The sequence below is a fragment of the Lycium barbarum genome, chromosome 12, assembly GCF_019175385.1.
Source record: "Lycium barbarum isolate Lr01 chromosome 12, ASM1917538v2, whole genome shotgun sequence".
Classification (NCBI taxonomy): Eukaryota; Viridiplantae; Streptophyta; class Magnoliopsida; order Solanales; family Solanaceae; genus Lycium; species Lycium barbarum.
Genome location: NC_083348.1, coordinates 76,867,297 through 76,886,934, shown reverse-complemented (window position 1 = coordinate 76,886,934; position 19,638 = coordinate 76,867,297). Strand labels below are relative to the sequence as shown.

Below are 19,638 nucleotides of genomic sequence, written 5' to 3'. Positions count from 1 at the left end.
TACGAGCAAACAGAAGAATAAATGACCGCTCTATCTTCGAGATTCAACTAAATCACGTAACAAGTAGCACTCAAATGTGTTGATTTTTCTATTATTGAATCGGTGATTTTACCTTTTGATCAATGACTCTCAAATATTTTTGGTAAAGTGTTTTGAAGTGCTTGCCTTTTCAAAGAAAGCAAACACTATTTGTAGGACTTACAAGATTTTCGTTAAATAATATTTATTAGTAGGTTCATAAATTTTGTTTAAATCATGAATTGACATTCATTCGCCCTGAAAATAAAAAAACTCATATCAAATATATTGTTTCAAAATTAATTGAAACATTTGTTACATCATGTTTATCACATTTTTTTGACTTGAAATCTGATTTCGACTTCCAAATTCACCTTAAAGGTAGAATTTCAACTTTAAATTTGTGATTTCAAATTTTTAAAAATCTAAACGTAGCCCCAAATTTGAGATTTACAAAAAGACCCATCTTTATTATAAAAGTAATTAACCAACTCCTACTGCCTATCAATTTTGTCATTCCATAAAAACACCCAAAAATCAATTTAATTGGTAATTTAAGTACCTGCTCATTTGGTAAGACTGAGAAGTTTTGACAGTGTTTACAAGTTGTAGATTTTCGTGGTTATGAGGAAAGGTACAATTTAGTTTCAAATTTTTGGAGACGTCTGGCTGTGAAAATTATTATTTCTCCCGAAATAATTTTCACTTCATTTGAAAATTAGCGTTTGATAATGAAAATTTCAAATTCAACTTAAAGTTGTATTCATATTTGTAAAGCAGCTTATAGTCTGTTTTTTCAATTCATTCTTCACTTTGGAAGCCGTATTTCAAAGCACGAACACACGTTCAAAGTTATAAAATTCTTCCAAATATTCATTGCAAAAGGTATAACTAAACACAATTCCATCTTCAACGCAACTCTATAATTCCAAAATAAAGTGAAAAATCTCTGAAATATATGGCCAAACTTCTACTTTGTTTGTAAAAATTATGACCAACCACAATTCAAATTCAAATCAACCATCTCCTAAATAAATAATTTCAAATTATAATTTTAAGTTAATGTCCAAACATCTATTTAATTAACTTCAACTATCCCCCCCACCCTCCCCAAATATTACTCAATTAATGTCCAAACAGAAGTGTTTATGAAGAAGTATGACCATTTTACAACATTAGTCAAACACCTCTAAAGACTCTACTACTATTGTAGCTTCTGTTTTTCATTTTGTTTCTTATGTTTGTAGGTTATTATTACAGTAGCCTTTGGTTTCTTCCGTGTTTCTCTATACATAATACAGCTACTTTCTCTCTCTCTCTTAGAACACTTCATTGTCTCATAAATCTCGAGATTCCCGTCAAAGATAAAGACCACCCCACGGGGGGACCTCTGTTCTTTCTTTTCATTACTTAATTCTGTACTGTGCCTTTTCAGTTTTTTTCACTTTGTGAGAGATATATATAACAGCGTGAGAGCAAGAAGCAAAGAGAGTATTAGAGATAGTGGAGAAGAAGGGGCTTTTTATTTCTTACAAAAAATCAATCTTGATGAGTGAGAGTGGAGGCTCTCTTTGAATAGAGAGCCTACCTGTTCATGCAACAACTATTTTTTCTTGTTGATATACAAAGAATCAAGAAACAAGATTAGAGGGGGTTTGTTTTTCTTGGTTTTTGTGTAATCTGTTTTGTTTGGGGTTTGTGATTGTGTAGCAAAGAGATGGATAGTAGCAAGTATGTGAGGTATACACCAGAACAAGTGGAGGCTTTAGAGAGGGTTTATGCAGAATGTCCAAAGCCTACATCTTTGAAGAGGCATCAGTTGATTAGGGAGTGTTCTATTCTTGCAAATATTGATCCTAAACAGATCAAAGTCTGGTTTCAGAACAGAAGGTACCATCATTTTCACATTCTTGAAGTTTAAAGTGTTTTATGCATCTATTTGATTCTGTTCTCAAGAATCTGTTTTGGAAAATTTTAGTAGAGATTGGAAGTTTTTTTTTTTTTTTCTATTCCCCTTTTTGCCCAAATGGAATAGCGTTTTCTTAAAGAAAAAAAGTGTGCTTTTCAAATATGTCTGGATGTGAGTTAAACCTTTTCCTTTTCAAGCTTTTCCCCCCTTTTTGAAATTGGGGTCAGATGTTATAAAAGCGCCTTTACAATTTGTAGTTTCATGCTTTTGGATGAGTTAGGTCTGTCTGTTCATCTTTTCTCTCTTGTCTTTATGTGATGGAAGATAAAGTGCTGCCGACTCTGAATCATAAGGGAAACTTTGGTCTTTGTGTATTACTTTGTTAAAGGACCTTGTTTATTGGTAGTACTTCTTTATCAAAGAGTAAGTCTAGGGCCAAATGATTTTGTGCATTTTGTTTCTGACCATCTGCATCTTTGATATCTATGTTATATTTATGGAATGCTAAGTAATTTTGGTGCATTTTGTTTGTTTGTCATCATCTGCTTCTGTAACTTCAAATGTTTACTAATTTAATGAGAAGAAAGATGTGGACAGGTTTGGTTCTTCTGCATAACTTTGATTCCTTCCTGAAAATGATGTTCCTTTTTTTGACCTTACATATGCTTCTACTTTTGGTGAAGTAACAAGAATTAGCTCGATGAAAGCATCTTTTGATCAAGCTGCTCGTTTTTGGTTAGTGCTTATTTTGAGGGCAACTCTTGTGGAATCATTTGCTTTTTCAAAACTGATGTCAGTCAATGAGCACCTTCCCAATGGTGAACCTTTATACTGTACCCACATATATTGAGGCTTTGGGTAGCCATGACCTTTATTTTGTCTTTGTATTCGATTACCAATTTTCTGGAATCGTTTAGGTATAACGCGAAGGAAAGTCTGAATCTTGAACTTACTTTTTTGGTTCTCCCTCCACTATTAGACATTGCCTTAATCAGTACCTAAAGATAACAGTTTGTAATTCTTAGTGTTGTTGAAGTTGAAATTAGAATTCAATTCCAAGGAATTCCGGTTCTGCTTTGCTTGTTTCTTTCAAGTGAAATGAAAAATAATAAATTGCAAGCTTCTGTCCGAAATATATTCTTCTGTTGTTATAGTACGGGCATGTTAAGAATTTTCTTCTACCCACTTACAAGAGGTAAATATGCTTCTTCCCTTCAATTTTATAGCAATGAAGCTAAGGGGATCCATGGCCTTTTCGCCTCATTTCTCTTTGATACAAGTAGTAGAGTAAGTTTGAAACAACAGACAATTTCTTCTTTTAGTTTTGTTTTGCTAGGTAAAGACAGAAAATTTTATCAGCTTTGATTGGCTTATTTTGCTGACACTTTTGTGTACAGTATGCATTTCAGACTTGACTTCTACATTTTCCTCAAATTCAAAGTCATATTAGGACTTTACTTTCAGTATTTCTTTTGGCTAACTGTCTAGTTCTATTTACCATTCTCATATTGTCAATGCTCTGTTCAATGCATGCTTCATTTGGAGCATGTGTATAGCTCAGAAGGAAAAGTAGGGCAAATCAGTATTTTCTTTACCTTCTGTAGATGTCGTGAGAAACAGAGGAAGGAATCGTGTCATCTCCAGACTGTTAACAGGAAGCTCAGTGCTATGAACAGACTGTTGATGGAAGAAAATGACCGATTGCAGAAGCAGGTCTCACATCTTGTGTATGATAATGGCTACATGCGACAACAGTTGCATACTGTGAGTTCTTGACATGCTTTACAACCTTAGCTTTCAATCTTTGTCCATTTATCCTTTCATAAATCATGTCCCACAGTGCCTGCCGTGTATTGTAAGCTTCTTTTTTGGTATGATGAAATTCATGATTTACATTGTAGCAGGTTAGCAATACGACCACTGATACCTGCTGTGAGTCTGTGGTCGTGAGTGGTCAGCAGCAGCAACAAAACCCAATGCCTCAGCATCCACAAAGGGATGCTAACAACCCAGCTGGGTAATCAGACTCGCATCCTTGATAAAAAAAAATTGCTATTATTTTCAGCTCATTCATTTCCTTTTCATGTTTTCCTTTTGAAGTCTTCTAGCGATAGCTGAAGAGACCCTGGCAGAGTTCCTCAGTAAGGCTACTGGAACTGCTGTCGACTGGGTGCAGATGATTGGGATGAAGGTAAGTCTCTTCTTTGATTGCCCACCTCCAGCTTTTGTATTATTGATTTGTTTCATATGTGTTCAATTGTTCACCCCCTTTCTTTTTCTGATTTAGCCTGGTCCGGAATCTATTGGCATCGTCGCTGTTTCCCGTAACTGTAATGGTGTTGCAGCACGAGCCTGCGGCCTTGTGAGTCTAGAGCCCATGAAGGTACTTCCTCTTACTCCCTTTCTGGTTAATATTACTTTTTACAAATAGTTGCTTATTTCCTCGGAGTTTCTTGTTTTAGACTTGTCTTTGAGTTGTAGAAAGTGTCGTTTCAGGTTGCTGAGATCCTTAAAGATCGTCCTTCTTGGTATCGCGATTGCCGTTGCCTTGATATACTGAGTGTAATACCCACAGGAAAGGGAGGGACTATAGAGCTCATATACTTGCAGGTTTGCGGTGCTTTCTTGTAATGTGTGGTTTATTTTGAGGCAAAGTGAATCTGAATATTAAGTTAATTCAAGCATTGGTTGTTGCTATGTTACTTCACTAGACTTATGCACATACTACGTTGGCATCAGCTCGTGACTTTTGGACATTGAGATACACTACAAGTTTAGAAGATGGAAGTCTTGTGGTATGTATTAGGCATAATCCAAAATTTTGTAGTGGAACTTTCCCTATCCAGTATTTGTTTGCATTCATGTTTCTGGCATCTAATTTGCAGATATGTGAAAGATCTTTGACGTCTACCACTGGAGGCCCAACTGGGCCTCCTGCAACTAGTTATGTTAGAGCGAAAATGCTACCAAGTGGTTACCTAATACGGCCTTGTGAGGGTGGGGGCTCAATCATCCACATTGTTGACCATATTGATCTTGATGTGAGTAAATGTAATTGGTTAATTATTGAGCTTTGTTTCTACCTGGATTCCTTCTTTTTGAGCAAACAGTTTTGGTATGCAGGTTGGCAGTGTTCCCGAAGTCCTCAGGCCACTTTATGAATCGTCCAAGATCCTTGCTCAGAAAATGACAATGGCTGTAATTTTCTTATGTTTCTGTCTCAACAACTGGCTATTTTAATAAGTCAACTTACCTTAAGATATCCGTGCAGGCCTTCCGATACATAAGGCAGATAGCACAAGAAACCAATGGAGAAATCCAATATGCTGGAGGTCGGCAACCTGCCGTTTTGAGGGCATTTAGTCAGAGATTATGCAGGTAAAAAACTCAAGTTGGTTGTCAGAGACAAATGTACTGCACTGTGCTAACAGTCAGAATCTAGCTTTTGGCTTTGATGTTCTTATATGAGTTTTAGTGTACAAGTCATGCGCTTGCTATTGGAAATCTTTCATGTTCAATGTTTACTGCAGGGGATTCAATAATGCGGTTAGTGGATTTATTGATGATGGTTGGACAATTATGGGTAGTGATGGTGTCGAGGATGTAACGATTGCTGTAAACTCATCACCAAGTAAATTCCTTGATGCTCAATACAACACCTTGTCAATTCTCCCTACTTTTGGAGGAGTCCTGTGTGCAAGAGCATCAATGCTTCTTCAGGTATGTTAAGTTTGAGTACTTAATAGGGCTAATTGCTGTAATAGTATCACTATCACATAATTCTAATTGCTGAATGTGGTGTTGGTCCTATTTTGTACTTTCCTTTTGTAGGATGTTTGCCCTGCTTTGCTTGTTCGTTTCCTTAGGGAGCACCGTTCGGAGTGGGCTGACTATGGAGTTGATGCTTACTCTGCCGCATCTCTTAAAGCCAGTCCCTATGCTGTCCCTTGTGCCAGGCCTGGTGTCTTCCCCAGTAGCCAGGTCATTTTACCACTTGCTCAGACTGTCGAGCACGAGGAGGTAAGTTGGTCTTATGCTATATTTTGTTATTTTGACTATTGCTGACTGATCATATAACTGTGGCTTAATCTGAATTTACTCTATGTACCTAGTTTCTTGAGGTTGTTCGGCTAGAGGGTCATGCTTTCTCTCCAGAGGACATAGCTTTATCACGGGATATGTATTTGTTACAGGTTGATAGCTAGCTCTACTCTGGTTGAGAATTACTTTTGTTCTTTCTGAGGATTTTGGGTTCTAATGCTCTTGCTAATAATGCAGCTGTGCAGTGGAGTTGAAGAGAATTCCACAGGTGCCTGTGCTCAGCTTGTTTTTGCACATATTGATGAATCTTTTGGTGATGATGCTCCATTGCTTCCATCTGGTTTCTCTGTCATTCCACTGGAGCCGAAATCAGTTAAGTGAAGCCTAGCTCTAATGTTTCCTACAACTTCAATGTGTAATGAATTTTGGCCGTAGGAAAAACCTGTGATGCCGAAACTTCTAGCTTTTAATCACAAGCTTTTTCTGCCTTTCATCTTTTAGAGAATTCAAGACTACTTTTGGTGCTTTGAAAAGTTAATAAGCACCTAGCATCTGAAAACTGCCATAGGGTATGTGGATTACTTTCTTACCTTATTCTCATATTTTACTACTGATATTGTTTATGATGCAGGATTCTCCCAGTGCAGCTCGGACTTTGGATTTAGCTTCAACTCTTGAAGCTAGAACTGGTGGGACACGACCAGCTGGTGAAGTTGAAGGAAGCAATTACAATCATCGTTCGGTCTTGACAATTGCATTCCAGTTTGCTTTTGAGAATCATTATCGAGAAAATGTAGCTGCTATGGCTCGCCAATATGTGCGAAGCATTGTAGGCTCTGTTCAGAGAGTTGCTATGGCTATTGCACCCTCTCGACTCTGCTCTCAGTTGACACCTAAATCCCTCCCTGGTTCACCAGAAGCTGTCACTTTGGCGAGATGGATTTGCAGGAGCTATAAGTATGTGTTCTAAAGGTCTTTGCAGCGGTTTTCTGTATTTCATACTTATCTGAGTTTTGCATCACCAAAAAGAAATTCCTGACATAGCAGATAAAAGTTCTCGTGTCTGTTGCATAGTTTAAATGAAAGACTTACCAACTCTGATTCATTTCCACTCTGGAATTAGCAAATAATATCGAAGGGCTTATCCCTGAACTTGCAGCCTGATGGGACTCATGGAATACTTTAAATTTGTTTTCAGTTTCTCTGCCTGGTTTTACTGATTCAATATGTGTTTTCAGGGTTCATACCGGTGGAGACTTGCTACAGTTGGATTCTCAAGCTGCTGGCGATGCTGTACTGAAACAACTATGGCACCATACTGATTCAATAATGTGCTGCTCTGTCAAAATGAATGTCAGTAACGTCACCTCCTGTTCCGATGTCATGCTTATCTGATAGGAGAGGTTTCTCCACGATTCCTTTTGACGAGAAATGTGATGATAGCTAAACGATTTATTTATACTTAATGCAGGATTCTGCAGTTTTTTCATTCGCAAACCAGGCAGGTCTTGACATGCTTGAAACCACTCTAATAGCTCTTCAGGATATAATGCTTGATAAGATCCTAGATGAAGCTGGTCGAAAGGTCCTCCTTTCAGAGTTCTCCAAGATTATGCAGCAGGTCAGACTACCATCTTACTATGACAGTTTACTATGATTAAACATTTAATCAAGTCAGGTTATCATGATGAGATCTATGATATCTTGGTTATACGTTATTCAATATTTAATGAGTTTTAGTCATTCGGTGCAGGAGTACTGAATCTCATGTTTCACAATAAATTTTTAGAGATTATTAGCAAACAATTTGGTGATTTCTGATACGCTTGTGCTTGTTGTAGGGCTTTGCCTACCTGCCGGCAGGGTTGTGTGTATCGAGCATGGGGAGGCCGGTGTCGTATGAGCAAGTTGTTGCATGGAAGGTCCTTAATGACGACGGCTCCAATCACTGCCTGGCTTTCATGTTTATAAACTGGTCTTTCGTTTAAGTTAACGCGTATTCTGTGTGTAAGACTGGCATTAGCTATCAACTCGTTTCAAGTTATTTTGTTCTAAAGAATGTGTTTTTTAGATCCTTTACTCCACTGGTGGAGCCAGAAATCCTTATAAGGGGATTCAAAAACTAAAAGAATGTGTAACACTCCGTAAATTCGGATTTGGTGTGGATGCGTTAAATGAGTATTAATGTGTCATTTTTTGACATGTGAAGTCCCATTGGGATGAGTTTGAGTGGAAATAGTCGTTTTAGATTCAAAAACTAAAAGAATGTGTAACACTTCGTAAATTCGGATTTGGTGTGGATGCGTTAAATGAGTATTAATGTGACATTTTTGACATGTGAAGTCCCATCGGGATGAGTTTGGGTGGAAATAGTCGTTTTGGAATCAACGGATAGTGAGGTGTATAAGATTTGATAGAACCGACTAATTTTTCGATAAGTCTGTATTCCAGCCTGATTTATTGAAAATTCGTTGGGAATTTGAGAAAACTCAAAACATGAAAGTTATAGTCTTTTGAAATACTTTTCCATCCATATAAGGTGGAGCTCAAACGGAGCTCTGTGCTAGGAGTTATGCCCGCTTTACTGAATGCTGTCGACAAAGTTGAAAAATGTGAAATTTTGACTAAGTGTGAAATAGACCTAGGGGCTCGCGGAGCTAAGCTCAAAGCGAGGTAAGGTCAAGCTATAGACCTCACTCAACGAGGTGTAGGGTCCCAAAGTGATTTTTTTTTTAAAAAATTGGCTAAGTATAAAATGGACGGGCGAGCTCACTGTGCGAGGCCCATAGCGAGGTTAACCCTCGCTTTGGAGCTTGCTCAGCGAGGCAGGGGGTCCAAATGCCCATCCTATAAATTTAACACTTAATTCGAAAATTCATTTATTTGACATTCCAACTTCGTTCTAAAGCCCTAAGCAGTCGTTTTTCTTCTCTCCTCATCCCCCCACGTTCAGGTAAGATCGTTCTAACGATTCCTAAGTAAGTCTTAACATTAATTCATGATTAGTAACATGATTCTTCCACAAAAACATAGGATTTCCAAGGTAAATCCTTCCCAAGAGCTCAAAAGCTAGGTTTTGGTGTTCTTCGTCAGAGAAGCAGTTAAGTTCATTAGATTGGAGCGATTACAGGTATGTAAGGGTAACTATCTACGTATGGGAATGTTATTAATCTTCGCCATGCCTCGTTCTTCATGATTATTACAAATATCAGAAATAGAGATTATGCCCTATTTCATGAAAAGTTCAGAACTTCTATCCTTTGTAAATAGAGTTTCGTAGTTGTTCATGATTATCATTCTGAATATTGTGAACTCAGTACGTAATCAATATAGACTTGTGTTTGATACACATGAGTCTCAGTCTGGAATACTTAGCACGTTTATAAATAGTTAAAGCTTCAAGTCTCATAATCAGTTCATGAAAACATGTCTCAGTGAGTAATTGCTCAGTATGTCACTGTTGTACTTTTCAGCATGATTCTCAGTCCATTTCTATAGATTGTTTGATGTTGAACACCTGTGTTTTGGGCCTAAGGCCACAGTTATGTATACGTATACTTGGGCCCGAGGCCACAAATTTGTGCACATATATTGGGCCTGAGGCCACAGATTGTGATCTCAATTAAACATGTGATTCTCCATTCAGAACCGGAAGTATTCTTAACTTTACTTCTTTATTCACTTCGGTTATCAGTTATCAACTATCAGTTATCATTTATCAGTTCAGTTTTTGTATTTACAGTTCCTTCTTTCAGTTGCTTTACATATCAGTGCAATTCAAATGTACTGATGTCTTTTTTTTTCCAGGGCCTGCATCTCGCGACGCAGGTAACAATTTATAGGATGACTCATCTGCTCGCTAGGATCTCCAGTATCAGCCGATTGGTGAGCTCTAGCTCTTTCGGGGCCTTATAATATGGGGCGAATCTATGTGTAAAATATGGGTCACTTGAACATATGATCACCCGACTAAACTCGGTATCTTATGTATTTAATCCTTAAAATATATCTAATGTTAATTAAAGGAACACATGGTCAAACTAGACTGAGTGGAGCACCGATTAAGTGTTGGGTTTAATTCCTTAAGGTTGTGGGATCAAACCCTACTAAATGCGCTTTTGCATTTTTTTTAAAAAACATTCTAAGGTGAACTCATCCTCCTGAAATCCTGAATTCGCCTCTGCTTATAATTTATTTACAGTCTTTACAACAGTTATAGACAATCAGGTATGTCGGGGGCCTTGTCCCGGCAACCATCGGTTTACAGTACTTCAGTAGAGGCTTCATAGACTATATTAGCAACTAGACAGTCACATTCTTTTATGTTAGCCTTGTGGGCTACAGTATTTATCTTTAAGACTTTGTTCAGTATTCCGCACTTTCAGTTATTTATTTAGTCAGACTTTAGTAGATCAGCATGTGTTAGTTTTATTTTCCGCTTTCAGTATGTTATGATATCACATGTTGATTCCGTCAGCCAGTTGGTTCGCTTGTTCAGATGTAGTCAGACATCGGGTGCCGTATTACGTCCAGATCCAAGTTCGGGGCATGACAAAATGCCTAGGACTCGACTTGTGACAAAGCAATTTTTGAACCCCGTTACTACTATTGAAGTTTCTCTAATGTCAAGGGGATTAAAAAAACTTGTATATATACACAATCTGCTTTTATCTTATTTGCTCAGTATAATTTTCCATCGAAAGGATCAGGTTGAACCATCTTCATTCAACTGAGCCCCACCACTGCTTTACTCCATCTGTTATATTTCATGACATAATATGCTTGATGTCTACCTAGTTGGTTTTCTTTGGATGCATGTGGACAGTTGGTTGGGATGTCAACCGTGATTGATTATGTTGGAGAATGAATGTTTTGCCCAGAGACGGGGTCCAGGAGTCCATGTATTACTAACTAATTAGGCTATTAGCCTAATATGGTTATACTTCTTGCTAGTTGCTGTTGTTTTCCATTGGTTTCTTTGAGGGGGCAATATTATTACCAACATCAAGTATCTTTTGTAAGAGATGCTTTCATCAAATGTCAAACTAAAAGTAGGAAAAGTGTTGACTTTTCAGTAACTTCGAAAGTGTCATTTGACCTACTTGTTTGTGTTTGATGTGATTTTCTTAACACACTGGGAAGAGAATTGTGAAATATCTTCGAAATGCTACTTATTATTTTTCTAATTTTCTTCTTTTTAACAACTACTGTAAGTGCTTCAGTTTGAATCTTAGCATCCAGAAAGTTGGCGTCTCTTTTTTTTTTTTTTTGATTCTTTTAATGCCACTTTAACTAGTAAGGTTCCTCACCTTAAACTTAAAGTAAGTGGCAATGTTTTAAAAGGAGTACTTAGTAATTGCTCACCAGTAGTTTCTGTGCAAAATTCCTAATAAAAAAATCTAAAATTTGAGAATGTAGCAATGTCAAAAGTTGAAATTTTAAAAATTTCAAAAATTACTTTTGGAAAGATTAATCAACACAAAAGCATGCTTCTATAAGAATACTAATAAAAGCGAGTCTCATATTATTTGGGCAGAGACAATTTGCTAAATCGAAGTCAATCTAGATAAAAAATATTTTTCAAACACAAGTTAGCAACTTCAGGAGTACCTCTTTTTTTTTTTTTTTTTTTTTTTTTTTTTAAATTTTGAATTTCGGACAAAATATTTTCTTAAAGTAAGAAACTTTAGAAGCCAAAAAGGCCTAAGAGCCTGTTTGAATGAACTTATAACTTATGTTTATAAACATAAGTTAGAAATCCTAACTTATGATAGTTTATTTTTATTATTCTGGCTTAAAAACATTTTTTTATCTTATTCAAACATTATAAAAATGCTTAAAAATTATTTTGGCTAAAACACACCTAAAATGAGCCAATCCAAACAGGCTCTAATAAGTTGTTTGAAGGTAAATGTAATTTTGAAAGCTAAAGAGGATAGACTTGTAATTCAAGGAAGAAAGAAGCATGTTTATACAAAATAGTAATAGTCCAAAGTAGTTACGCCTAGAGAGAAAATGGAGGAAACAGAGAAAGAATCCATCAAATCTGCATCAGAAGAGATTTCCAAACAATTTAAAACCCTAATCAATTCTCAGGACTTGGAATCTTTGAAGCAATTACAAAACCTCATGTACTTTTCTTTGCAATTCCTTATTTTTTTTTTTTTTTTAAATAATTCATCTAGAACATAACTGATGATAGAAACTTTTCTTAGTTTGAATGAGCTAAAGATTCAATTGGGTTTCTTTACTTTATTTTTTGTGGTGATTTTGATGTATTTGAAGTTGTTATTCTGTTCAGTTCTTGCTCTACTGCTTAGAGATTTTTCCCATCAGTTTTGAGTGGACCCAAGTTTGGTTTTTTCCTTGCCTTATAATTGGGTTATTATGGTAATTTAGGGTACTAAATTAGCTGGGTGGTTTACAAAGTGTTTAATTGATAAACCAGCCTCCTGTCACATAGAAGAGTTCTAGTTGTTGTTCCATCAAAATTGTACAGCTTAGGAAGGAACCCCAATTTTAGTTTTCTTTTTCCTTGATTTTGAATTGTGGGGTTACCTTATTTTTTCTGAATAAGACCAGTTTGGATAGTTAAGTGAGAAGTGTTAAGTTAAAGCAGGAAATGAGAGGATATGTTGTCGGTTATGTAATTGACTGATGGGTTTGTGCTTTCTCTTTAACTCTTGGGAACCAGTCTTTGAATGCATAAATGAGCTCTAAATATCAGTTTCATAACGTAATTCATGTCAGGATTTCCAATTACTTTGGCACTCTATGGGCAAATGTTGGTGGGTGCGGACTTAGAGGCGGATGGAGCACTATAACTTGGGGTTCAATTGAACCCCAAGCTTTCGATGTGGATTGTAAATCTATATGTAAAAATTACAATAAATAGTAGGTATGAACCCATAACTTTAGAAATATAATGGTTTAGTGCTAAAAATTTAAGATGTTGAACCCCTAGAATTTAAATCCTAGATCCGCCTCTGGGTGCGGTAGCATTTCCAAAAGCTAAAGTTTCCTTTGTTGCAAAAAAGACTGTCTTTCATAGTTGTTGAGTTTAGATGTAAAGCAATTGTTTCATATGTAAGCAATTAGACACCCAGGCATGCGCAAGTCTCTCCCCTTTTATGATTAGGCAAGCTGTCAAAATTAGGATCGGAGAGCTATATAGTGAATTAGTGATGCCAATGTTCAAATGCACTTCAGAGTTCAGACTGTCTATTGTATCTGATCCAAGTTAAAGATCAACTGGTCAATACTTTTATTGGTCAAAGCTTTTCGTGCATCAAGAGTTTGGATTATGAAAGTGTCTTTTGAGTTATGTTGGATAATAATTACCAAGTCTCAAAACATTCAGTATTCGATGTGAGACTGCTTTGGGTTTTGTATGTTAGAGTATCAAACTTGTTCCATCCCCTCTTTGAATATGTAAAATGCCCTGGTCTCTATCCATTAGAACAATATGAATTATCAAAAGCTCATAGAAAGTTCCACACAGCAGTATTGGAATCTAGCAACATGGTGATTAAGCATGAGACAATATATGGGAACCAAAAGATCACCTCGTTTGTGATCTCTTGTAGTATTCTCAATTGATTGGTGAAATTTTTCCTCAAGAAGCTTTATTCCAGTCTATTGTCAGTTAAAAAAAGACACAAAAAAAGAAGATGAAGTTGAGAGAATGCTTATTAGCGTAAGCTTGTATCGAACTTGCTCAAAGCTTGTTTGAAATCATGATTTTGCATCTAAGCACTAAAGAAATTATGTTTTTATAGTACTTCTCTACTGGTTGTAATTAGAACGTGGTCATGAATATTAGCCCCTTCCTGAACTCTTTGAAGCTGCCACCTCCATTAAACTTAACTTTCTGCCACCTTTGTGATAGTCATTTGTCATAATTCTGGAAGAGGTTTTTGACCATGTGATTCATCGGTTCGTTTTGTTCATTGTCTTATTGTCATTCTTGGTGTCTTTTTCATGATGACCTTATGTCTTGTATTCTCAAAATGCAGATTGGGACGGTTGCAGGACAGCAATGCAGTTCTTTCACACTTCAATGAATATTCAGAACATTGTTTCGCTGAGGTCTCGGCAGATTTCTCTAGAAATACACGTCTCTTAAAATCTATGAAGTCGGACCTTGATTACATATTTCAGAAGTTGAGGTATGATCTTCCTTTTCTTCCTTCATGTTATCCCTTTCTTTCTGAATTTCAATATCAGTTATCAATAATTGCCGAAAGTAGCTGTGGATTTGCTTGACTATTCTGTATGATTGCACCAACCTTCTGTACTAATTTGCTAGAGATAAACTATTCAGTTCATTATTTGAGCTTTTCACTGGAGTCTACTCAACCTTTTCATCCGTGAATTCTGTGGAACACCAAAAGTATATGTTGCTTCCTTCTGATTTTCTTTTAAAAGATGCATTTTGTTATCAAAGCCATCATCTTACTTTCTTCAACTGTTTCATGTGATACTTTGGGCTACCATTTCTGCAGTTTCATCCAACCTCATAGTCCTTCTGTGAGAATTTTGGATGGTATTGTAATGTTACATAGAGATAACCGTACATTCTTAGACTACTGGCTCTACTCCCAAAATTGGGGAGCTTCTTTGTAGTGTACTCAATCTTTTCCTATTACTTTTAAATGTTTATTTTCCCTTTTCAGGAGCATGAAGGCAAAAATCATATCAACGTACCCAGATGCTCTTCCAGATAATACAACAATTCAGGCACTTGATCAAAGGCCTGATCTTGAAATGCCACAATAAGTAAGCTTGGTACTGTAAATGTTGGGGAAATGTTAGTTCTTCTATTTCTTCCATTGTGGATATGGAAAAGTTGATTTGGGGTGGATACTTTATGATAGAGCTTAACTGTTTTTATCTGATAGTTCTGCAGCTGTATATTTCAAGACGTGTTGTGATATTTGATTTGTGCTTTGTGCCTGGAGACAAGGCACTTGTCTGTTTATTGTAAGGATTCTGAGCCTCGCATTAAAACGTTGCTGATGATATGAAAGAGCAGATATTTCGTTCTCGGAATGAAAATGTATGCATTGCTATTATTAAATGAGGATTTTTCTGATGCGCATGGCATTGTTCATCTGCTGTGCTCTTTTGACAATGGGGTTGAAGGGAAACATTGAGGGAAAACTAGTTGGCTATGTTAAATCCAGTGTTGATAGAGCTTAGAATTGTATTAGTTCAAAAGAGCATAGGACAAGATTAACAGATTAAGGTTCATAGCTTTCAATCTGATTAGTCGAAGTTTTAGTAAATATGGTAACAAACATTGTATTTAAAGTAACAATACTTATATGATTCCAAGTTCACACTATCCAAACAACTCAAATAACTGAACTAGAAATTGCATAAAACAGCTTGAATCATAAAAATAGTACTGTAGTACATATTTTCCTATTTTTTCCGATCCTCCTTCATAATCCACCAGAAGAACTCATCTGACTTGCCGTCTTCTCATCAATTTGAAAAGCCTTGGCAAGGAGATCAACAGGAATCTCTGGATTCGATCCAAAACACACAATTGAAACACGACTGAGTTCTGAGTTTTGGCTGCTAAAGGCCGAAAGCACAACAGCATTAGCATCTCCTCTTGCATTACGCTGGAAATGTACTAGACCTTGTCTTTACGAAGACATCACCCACTTGAAGGAACTTTGTTATAAGACGGTTCTCAGGGTTGGAAGTAACAAATCCCACTTCCAGACGACCCTCAAGGACCAGCACCATCTCCGATGCGCGAGGATGAACATGAGGAGAGCTAAACCCAGAGGGTGCGAAATCCCCACGAGTCATTGAAATGCCAAGAGTGTTGAGCCCTGGTATGATTGCTTTAGTCCCAATGTTACCTGATAGGTTTGATGTGTTGCCTGCTATGTGCAACCCACTGAAAAAGAAGTCTTCTGCTTCCACGAGCTTTGGGTCCTTGCAAACTTTTCCATTCACGTGTACTGCCATGTTTTACACACAGTAAGCACATAGTCATGGATAACAAGACTATATGTTACTGCTTCTGTTTCATTTATGTCAATCTGTTTGACTAGACATCAGATTCTTGACTTTTGGAATTTGTCTGATTATATTATAGTAAAATGAGAGTTCAAAATTAAATTAAATCGAAACAAAGGGAACTAGAAAATGAGGGTAAAACTTGAATTTTTCAGATTAGACTGTGACATATATCAAGAAATGAAGCAATGGCCACAGGATTAGAAATTAAGTTACTATATATTATACCTGAGCTTGTGGAGTCTGCTACACAAAAATCTTGAAGTGGACTTGGATCAGATGCTGTACAAATTCCAAACAAGAGGGCTAACACAAAAAACCTTGAAGCCATTTCAACTTAGTTTTTCTATTTTTTGGGCTTTAAAAATAATAGATTGCTAACAGAGCAAGCTATTCGAGTTGAAGAAAAAAGATGTCAATAAAGACTGGGATTTATAGTGATGCGGCAAAGAGGAGTTAACATAACTCTCTGTCTTCTTATGGATCCTAAATATACTACACCAACAGAATGAGTCTAATGATTCTCATTTCACAGTCAACTGTGAGAATTAGTAATGATATATATATATATATATATACTAGTTATGTGAGGCCCGGGCTACTAATGATATATATATATATATATACTAGTTATGTGAGGCCCGTGCTAAGCCCGAGCCCAAACTCAAGATATCAAAGTAGATATTTTAACTAAAGAAATATAATTAGTGTTAGTACAAGTGTATAGCAACAACAACAACAACCATATACCCATTGTAGTCCCACAAGTGGGTAGTTATATGAAAGCAAAATTTTCATTCCACTCCTTTAATTTACTATTATATATAAGAGCAAAATTTTCATTTCTCATATGCATAATCTTAATTTGTACAGATTTTGCCCTTATTATCTTAACGGTTCTGCCCTTTCTCCTGTCGACTCTATTATAGTTGAAGCTTAATTACTGGCAAAGGTAGTAATAAGCGAATAAAAAGGAATTATATCGATTGCAGCAATTACGCAATTACCAGAAGCAGCAGGATATATTATAATCATTATATTAAAGGGAAACAGTCTTTTGATGACACTTTGAAGCTAGATGGTGATCACACACACACCACTACTAAAACATAAAGATGACCGAACAACAGTAACTATAGAGTGCTGCAGAAGCTTAATCAGCTATCTACTCCAATAGTACTAGTCTTATTTATTCCATCTTGTGTGCTCTATATTTTTTGCCTCCTGCTACCATGCATAAGTTACTGAACAATTCTTACTGCACCCTGCGACATTCATAAACAACCAAATAATTAAGAAAAGAGAAATTAAAAAATAAAAAGGAAAGAACAGACGTATAGTTTGACAGATTTGTGCAAATTGATGTAAACGTTCTTACATATATAGATTTAGTATAAGGTACTACTAATAAAGGATCAAGCTCAATTGACAAAAGCGGTGGGGGCCTAGGCTGTTGGTCTAAGCATTTTGATTTATTACTTCCTCTATTAATTTCAATCTATGTTGACCAATTTCTTAATTCTATGTTCCATAAATAATGATATATTTTTATATTTAAGAAAAAAATTAATTTTCAATTTTCACTGGTGAGGATCGTTGGGTAGAGGTGGAGTAGCTAGAGAATTAAAATAAAGGTTATTAGAAACGTACGTGGAGCAGTCAATGGAAGGGCTAATCTTGTAGGGAAGGTTGACACCACATTTGCCAGGGAGACCAGCAGCAATGCCGAAGTTTATGCCGCTGATGCTTCCAGCAGCAGATTTAATACAGTTACAAGCCGCCTGGCGATCAGGAGTGGTGGTAGCTTGGCCGTTGAGGGTCTTAATCCCACTGCAACATGCTGCTGGAAGAGGACCGCCTTTCGTAACGTAGTTTATGCATGGTGTTAGGCTTGAAACGACCTGTCCACACGAAACAGCTGCTTCTGCATGGGCAGCTACTGCTGCCATGCATATGACCACCAACAATGCTACCTTCACCATGTTAAAATAGGTATTTGCTACAAAAGAGTGCTATGGACTGGTGTTTGGTTCTTGCAAATTCTACTTGGTGTGTTTGATAAAGGTTGTGAAAGAGCTCTTTATATAGAGGAGTTTGTAACCAAGTATTCGGATCTAGCCAGAATTAGGTGTAAGCTCATTAGCTAGGTATGGTTGGTAGTTGGGTACAATTGAATGCCGCTTTTTTCCGTACTGTTTCCTGACCTAATTGAATTTAAGTTGATGTACGAAATATTACAAGCTAGCTTTTCTTGAGTTTCAGGAGTAATGTGTTCACAGTTTGAAGTTTCTATTATTCCTTGTTTTATTGTTGTTTCTTTTTCTTTTTTTAACCCTTTTATCTTTGCCGTCCAATTTATTAAGCAACTAAAATTGAAATAAGTACTATTGATAAAACATGTATTATGGAAGGTTTTTGGCTTTTGCGAATTCTACTTGGTGTGTGAAAAGGTTTGTAAAAGAGAGCTGCTTATGTAGAGAAGTTTGTACCTAAGAATTCTTGTCTGCTAGGGCAAGTAAATTCATTAGCTGGATGTAGGGTTGTGCATTCGGTTTTTGATTTGATTTCGGTTTTCCAGGTTTTGATTTAAAAAAGATACAGTCTAATCCGAACCAAAATAACCTTTCGTTTAATTTGATTTGGTTTTTCTCTTTTCTTTTCCATTGTTTCGATTTGGTTATTTGGTTGCGTCATATAAGATAATTAACATAATTAAATATATATATTTGAATGGTGGAAAATAATACATAATATAGAGAGTGAAAAGTAATAACGTCAAATCTCGATCTTAAATGTATTTTACAATGTATGTCACGTGTAAAACTGTAATACACAATATTTAAAAGCATATAAATACATGTTAATAATACCTTAAAGATTGAGAATGAATAGTTTTATACCGTAATACAAATAGAGCCGGTAAGTAAGAAAGGTTGAAAGTGATAAAATACACAAACTTCCCAAATGTTAGTATATGTTAAATAAAAAAATAAGATAATATTTATATATATCACTCTTTCTATTTCAATTTGTTTGTCTTAATTTCTTCTTATGTCCAGTCAAATTAAGACAAACAAAATAAAACGGAGGGTTAAACAACAGTTTCACAATTTTTGGTTTGTAAATCCAAAACAAAACCGAAAAACAGAAAAACAAATCCAAATTAAAGTTCAATTTGTTTAGGAATTAATTCTCCGATTTAATCTGAAGAATGCACACCCTAGCTAGATGCTTGGACGGTGGGAAGTTGAAATACAATTAAATGCTTTTTCTTGATGTGATTGAATTTAAGGTGTTGTACGAATGTTAATTTCTCTAAAGCTACGTGTTATTTCGCCGTTCGTTCATGCCTTTTCACGTTGGTTGTTCTTCTTTCAACGTTTTATTTTGTTTTTTTCTCCGTCTAACCTTGTTGTCCAATTATTAGCATGAAGCAAGGAAAATAATTTTCACCTCTAGTTTCTTGATTATCATAATTAAATCATTAAAATATTTTCTAGCTGATAGTTATCATTAGAGACACACGAAGGGTATTCCTGTAATTTCACTTCGAGTCCAGCTGTCCCTGTCACTTCAAAGAGCTCACGTGTCATTGAGTTGTCCCCGTCTGTTCCATTTGTGGGCCCCATATA

General features: G+C 36.2%; 3 protein-coding genes and 1 pseudogene across 6 annotated transcripts; 2 read left to right on the top strand and 2 right to left on the bottom strand.

Annotated features, from left to right (window-relative positions):
* The first annotated feature begins 1,244 nt into the window (after positions 1–1,244).
* LOC132621283 (homeobox-leucine zipper protein ATHB-14) lies at positions 1,245–8,170 on the top strand. Of its 4 annotated transcripts, XM_060335496.1 has the most exons (19): positions 1,806–1,908; positions 2,611–2,662; positions 3,532–3,691; positions 3,829–3,944; positions 4,028–4,118; positions 4,215–4,310; positions 4,424–4,537; positions 4,639–4,722; positions 4,813–4,968; positions 5,051–5,125; positions 5,199–5,305; positions 5,458–5,647; positions 5,759–5,947; positions 6,040–6,120; positions 6,206–6,340; positions 6,600–6,925; positions 7,207–7,321; positions 7,440–7,589; positions 7,810–8,170. In XM_060335496.1, the coding sequence occupies exons 3-19, from the start codon at positions 3,596–3,598 to the stop codon at positions 7,954–7,956; spliced, it is 2,268 nt and encodes a 755-aa protein (XP_060191479.1). In that variant the 5' UTR covers positions 1,806–1,908; positions 2,611–2,662; positions 3,532–3,595; the 3' UTR covers positions 7,957–8,170. The 4 variants fall into 4 exon arrangements, with proteins under 4 accessions (XP_060191478.1, XP_060191477.1, XP_060191479.1 ...); XM_060335495.1 differs by lacking the exon at positions 2,611–2,662 and having other exon boundaries at positions 1,245–1,908; positions 3,832–3,944; XM_060335494.1 differs by lacking the exon at positions 2,611–2,662 and having other exon boundaries at positions 1,248–1,908.
* A 3,757-nt stretch (positions 8,171–11,927) lies between these two features.
* Positions 11,928–15,025, top strand: LOC132621287 (kxDL motif-containing protein LO9-177). Its single transcript, XM_060335499.1, has 3 exons — positions 11,928–12,099; positions 13,984–14,136; positions 14,644–15,025. Exons 1-3 carry the CDS (start codon positions 11,984–11,986, stop codon positions 14,744–14,746), a joined length of 372 nt encoding a protein of 123 aa, XP_060191482.1. The 5' UTR covers positions 11,928–11,983; the 3' UTR covers positions 14,747–15,025.
* A 109-nt stretch (positions 15,026–15,134) lies between these two features.
* LOC132621285 (putative germin-like protein 2-1) lies at positions 15,135–16,869 on the bottom strand (annotated as a pseudogene).
* Positions 16,870–17,009: 140 nt separating this feature from the next.
* LOC132621288 (non-specific lipid-transfer protein 1-like) lies at positions 17,010–18,080 on the bottom strand. Its single transcript, XM_060335500.1, has 2 exons — positions 17,657–18,080; positions 17,010–17,271 (listed from the first exon to the last, which is right to left on the bottom strand). Exons 1-2 carry the CDS (start codon positions 17,986–17,988, stop codon positions 17,262–17,264), a joined length of 342 nt encoding a protein of 113 aa, XP_060191483.1. The 5' UTR covers positions 17,989–18,080; the 3' UTR covers positions 17,010–17,261.
* Positions 18,081–19,638: the final 1,558 nt, after the last annotated feature.